The sequence below is a fragment of the Octodon degus genome, unplaced genomic scaffold (genome assembly GCF_000260255.1).
Source record: "Octodon degus isolate 3935 unplaced genomic scaffold, OctDeg1.0 scaffold00245, whole genome shotgun sequence".
NCBI lineage: Eukaryota > Metazoa > Chordata > Mammalia > Rodentia > Octodontidae > Octodon > Octodon degus.
The window spans coordinates 532,597-538,311 of NW_004524821.1; the positions used below are offsets into that span (position 1 = coordinate 532,597).

The 5,715-nt window shown below is 44.5% G+C and overlaps 1 protein-coding gene across 1 annotated transcript in view; it reads right to left on the bottom strand.

Moving 5' to 3' along the window:
* Ppih (peptidylprolyl isomerase H) overlaps positions 1–5,715 on the bottom strand; it is a 14,340-nt gene that overhangs the window by 5,947 nt on the left and 2,678 nt on the right. Inside the window, exons 5-6 of the mRNA XM_004645940.2 lie at positions 3,731–3,773; positions 2,004–2,096 (exon numbers count right to left, since the gene is read on the bottom strand). Coding sequence (XP_004645997.1) covers positions 2,004–2,096; positions 3,731–3,773 — 136 coding nt within the window. The remainder of the gene's footprint in view (positions 1–2,003; positions 2,097–3,730; positions 3,774–5,715) is intronic.

Sequence of the window (5,715 nt, forward strand, 5' to 3'; positions counted from 1 at the left end):
GCTAAGCTTGTTCTAAGTAGGTGCTTTGGACCACTGAGCCATCTCACCAGCCCCTATTTGTTCCATTTGAAAAGATCTATTTCTATTATCTTTTTTGTTCAATTATTAGTGCAGGCTCCTAAATGGTTTCCCTGCATCCTTACATGCCATTCACATGTAAACCAGGGTCTTCATTTTGAAACACAAAGTTGATCAACCTCAGTTAAAAAAGTATATTACGACTCTCTGAAACCTACAAAGGTCCACACCCTTATCCTTTCTCTGGCTGTGAAACCCTTTGGGAGCTAGGTCCCCTGGCCCTCCAGTTGACTGGGCATTCCCTCCCCAAAGCACATCCTATGTTCTCATCACTTATCTTTTTTTTTTCTTTTTTTTTTGGCGGAACCGGGGATTGAACTCAGATCCTTGCGTTTGCCAATCAAGCACTTATCCTACAGAGCCATCTCCCAGGCCCTACTTCTTATCTTTTAATAAGCTGTCTTCCTTTTGCAAGGATGAAGGTCCTGAAGAGCCTATTTGCTGGATCCCACAATGCTCTTTCTTCCCATGTCAATTGATACAGAATTCCTTTAAAAACTCAAATATTCTTCCCTCTTGTTATGGTTTGTGTTTAGGTGTCCCCCCAAAGCCTCATGCAGTCTTGGGGCAGCTTCTGGAGTTTGTGATTACTGTGGGTGTGGCTGCTGCACCTGCTCTGGGGCAGGTAATTTGCATTTCAATGTAAGGTGGGAAGAGAAGCTAGCTGCTTGAGCTGCTGTTACCTCTCCCTTGCGCTCTTGCTCTTTGCCGCTGCCATGAAAGGTTGCCCTCTGCCATGTGCCGCTGTGCCTTGGAGCCAGCTGAGTGTGGACTGAAACCTCCAGTAACTGTGAGCTAAATAAACCTTTCCTTCCTTCATTTTGAGTGTCGGGTATTAGTCCCAGCAATGAGAGAAGAGTAAATAAGACACCTGTGCAAAAGCTTCTCCACAGCAACCACCATCACTCCTCTGGGTCCTCACATTCCTCTGTGTACACTGAGGAGTCCCCATCTTGATGTACTAATGGCACCGACTACACCACACTGGCTGATTTATTCTCCATATCTGTTTCTCATTAGATGTTAAGTGTTACAGTGGCAGCAATCATGCTTGTATCCTTATCATGAGGCCTGAGCAGAGTGGCTATGAGCTGATCTCTAATGAATACCTAAAGGGATGAGTGAAGACTGAGCAAATAGGACAGAGAATCGTATGCAAATATTGTGGCTGAGAAGCGAGAACTAGAGTACTTATGGAGGGAAATCTGTGGTAGGAAGTAAAAAAAAGTAAGGGAAAGGATGAATGAGGGGGTAAACAAGGGGAAGTCAGCATGAAGGAGACGGAGCCGTGTGGGCTAGATCAGGGGCTGTAAGTGATAAAGGCACAGGACTGGGAATGGGACTGGAATTTCTCAGTGAGGATTATAAATGGAGAAGGAAGAGGTGCTGGGACATAGGAGCAGCAGTAGTGAGCAAAAAAAGGTGAGTGGCCAGCAGGCAGTGTGTGTTCCTGGCTGTAGGCCTAAGTAGGACTATGAGTGGGTAAACATCAGGTCTTGAAAGCACAACTGCCTGCATTCGGAGCAGTAAGGCCGCATGTCCAGGCTCAAATAGAGGTAAGCGGTGCATCAGAGTCAGTTTTCGTTCCCTAACCTGCTAGCAGGTGCTGCTCAACAAAATGAAACCAAGCTAGGAAAAGAGGTACAGGTGGCAGACGTAAATCCTGGCCAAGCAAGAGAACAACCTGAGGCAAGACTGAGCTTCAACAAGGGCCCAGAAGCTAAGTGCTGTTAATCTAGCCCAAAGTCTTATACTCAGATCATTATTATTTTTGTATTTAGTACAGGGTCTACTGACAGGGTCTCACTACGCAGATCCAACTCATAGCGATTCTTCTCTTTTTAGCCTCCCAAGTGCTGGGAATACAGGTACACACCACCACGTCCAGTCTCTCTAGCCCAAAGTCTTAACTGGACCTCACTTACCATGGAAAGCAGGCCTGGAGCTGAGTGTCTGAGTTTGAAATTTTCATCTGCAAATGGGCCCCGGTAAATACTGGCGACTCCAGTACCATCTCCCTGAGTAGAGAGAAAGGAAGTGTTAGCAGCTTGGAGTGAAAGAAACCAAAGGAAGAATACAACTGCACCTAAAGCCTAGTTTTTTAAAGGCCTATTTTGGTCCAAGAATGAAGGTTCTCTACCTGTAATCCCAGCTGTTCTGGACACTGAGACTGAAGCCCAAGCTCAAGGCCAGCCTAGACAACTTAGTGAGATCCTATCTCAAAACAACATAAGGGGGCTGGTGAGATGGCTCAGTGGTCTAAAGCACCTACTTAGAACAAGCTTAGCAAAGCACAGGGACCACGGTTCGATCCCCCAGCACCACATGCCAGCCAGCCCCGCCCCCTGGTGGGCTGAGCTGGACACACACACACACACACACACACACAAATAAATAATTAAAAAAAAAAACAACATAAGGACTAGGGATGTATTCAGTGATGGACTATGCATCTAGGATATATGAGACCTCAGTTTAATCCCCACCAGCCTACTTTTACTGTTGCTGGTCACCTCCAAAACCATACCTTGGGGCTGGTGAGATGGCTCAGTGGTCTAAGCTGAGCAGAGCACAGGGACCGTGGTTCAATCCCCCAGCACCACATGCCAGCCAGCCCCGCCCCCTGCTGGGCTGAGCTGGCCACACACACACACACACACACACACACAAATAAAATAATTAAAAAAAAAAAAAAAACCATACCTCTTTGGTCCTATCTCAGAATCAAAGGAAGAACCAAGCAAGACACCTGCACACCCAAACACTGGGCAGGGACTGGCACAGACTAATATAGTAACAGCTGTTTATCTAGAAACGTCAGTTAAGACCAGTGAAGCAGGGAACATTATAACAGTGATCACATTCCTGACATTCCCAAAGACCCTCATGTCTGCAGGACATAAAAGGACCCACTTCAGTGACTGCCACTCTACTCCTTCAAAATGTCTATGTGAGTGGGTGAGCCCTTAACAGTCTGGTCTGTACAGAATACTATCCTCCTGGCCACAGTTTACTGGACCAGGCAAAAACACCAAACTCACACTGAGCGAACTAGAACCCCTTCTCTAGGTATCTGGTAGTAGAAAAAGGTCTCTCAGAGATTGAATATGTATCATATAAAACGAGGAGCTGGCAGTGATTATCTTTGTACTGCAGATGTGTAGAGAACAACAGAGAAACCAAAAAAAGAATCACCTTGTTTCTATGTGGCTTTCTAGTTCCTGGTTTGATTTTTTTCTTTGTAATACCTTACCATTAGGGCTGGGGAAATGGCTCAGTGGAATAAGCACTTCCCTGGCAAGTGCAAGGGCCAGAGTTCAATCCCTGGTTCCGCAAAAAAAAAAAAAAAAAAAAAAAAACAACCACTAAACAAAACAAAAAACCTTACCATAAACTCTCAATTTCTGCTTAAACTAGCTTTCTTACCTCTTCCAACAACCCTGTGGAATAAGTAGCAGCATCTTCCCTGCTTTTAACACAAACAGATTGAAGCCTGGGTAATAAAGCAACTTGACAAAGCCTTAAACAGAATCCTTAAGGTCATCCTCCCTTCATCAAACTCAGCTATTGTTCTCAAGAGCAAAACTAACAGCAGCAGCAGTCACAACAAAAGCTAAACCTGTGAATCTTTGACCAATACGATAGTACTTACATTAACAAAATCTCCACCCTGAATCATGAAATCCTTTATGACCCTAAAACAGAGAGCAAAGGATCTTGAGAGAAGATTCTACAATTTAGAAATTAGTTATTTATTTATTGGATACAGGGTCTCACTACACAGTTCAGACTCATAGTGAATGAATTTCCTGTCTTAGCTTCCCCAGCGCAGGCATTACTCCTGTGTGCCACCACCACGCCCAGTTTTGGGGTCTGCATGGCACTGGCAAGGCACGTGGTACCAGGAATCAAACTCAGATCTTTGTACTTGCAAGGCTGGTGCTTAGACCACTAAGCTATCTCCCCAGCCCCTAGAAAAATACTGACTCGTTGTATTAGATTAACACTGATTGCAAAATAGTAGCTCGGCTTAAGCACCTACCTGGCAAGCACAGGGTCCTGAGTTCAATCCCTGGTACCAAAAAAGAAAAATGCTTCCTGCAACAAGTCAGCTAAAATGACTTTTACTAACCATAAAACAGGCTTTTATTATAAATGGAGCATTTTTCATTAAGTGCATGATCTGGTATCTGAACAACAATAAAAGGCACTTATTGCAGGAAGAACTACTGAAATATCCACCAAAGCAAAAGGTAGCCCAAGAGCTTAATGTAAATTTTGAGGAAAAATATAGAGAGTATGCTTGGAATGGAGTGCACATAAAGGTAACAACAGCTGGCTAGCCACGCATGATAGTGCACACCTGTAATCTCAGCACTCTAAGAGGCTAAGGCAGGAGGATGGCTACAAGTTCAAGGCCAACCTGGGATATACAGTGAGTGTTAGGCCAGCCAGAACTATATAGTGAGATTACTTATTTTCTTTCTTTTTTTTTTTTGTCTTTTTGAGACCATGCAGGCAGGCCTTGAGCCCAGGCTACTTTGTACCCCAGATTGGTCTCAAACTTGCAACAAGTTCAAGTGCTGAGATTCTATTCAGGCCAGACACTCTTTCCAACAAAACACAACAGGACACAACACAACACGTTTGCACAGCTGTGCTACTATAGCAAGGTCCGTAGCCTTTTTTAGCCTTAGAGTCCTCCTTTGTAGAATGCAGATAATGCTATTAATTTATAGGAGTGTGGCTGAAGCGTAGAGACCTAGCTCTGAAGTTCTTGACAGTTACAAGAAAGTCATGAAAATAAAAATGGAGTTGCTTGTATCAACCCCATGAAGGAAGGGTTCTCCCAGATGACTGCCTGATTACAGCAGCTATCATAAGACTCTGCTAGCTGGCATGGTGCCCCACTCCTGTAATCCCAGCTCTTGGGAGGCTGAAGCAGGAGGATCATGAGTTCAAGACCAGCCTGGGCTACAAAGTGAGCTCAAGGCCAGCCTGAAGGCGTATCTAGACCTGGTCTCAAAAAGGACAAAAAAAATTCTGCCAGACCCATAACTTTGCACAAAAGCTACAACTTCACATAAGACATATTTCTTAGAAACTACTCGTCACTTTTACACTACAGCTACCCTTATTATTGGTCCTTGTACCAAGGAATTATTATTTCAAAACATTTCATGTAATTCTCCTTATTTCTGTCTTTAAAAAATTTCTTGCCTCAATTTATTTATTTATTTATTTTATAGAACCAGGAATTGAACTCAGGATCTTGCGCATCTACTGAGCTATGTCCCTGAGGGAATGGGACTATCCTTAGATAACGTATTTGGTCATTTTTAAGAACTAGGTGTTAAGTGCTGGGCGTGGAGGCACATGCTTGTAATTCCAGCACTTGGGAGGCTGAAGCAGGATTGCCACGAGGTCCAGGTCCAGGTCCAGGTCAGGCTAAACTATACAGCAAGACCCTGTCTCAAAAACAAACAGGGTGGCTGGTGAGATGGCTCAGTGGTCTAAGGCACCTACTTAGAACAAACTAAGCTAAACAAAGCACAGGGACCGCGGTTCAATCCCCCAGCACCACATGCCAGCCAGCCCCGCCCCCTGGTGAGCTGAGCTGGCCACACACACAAAAAT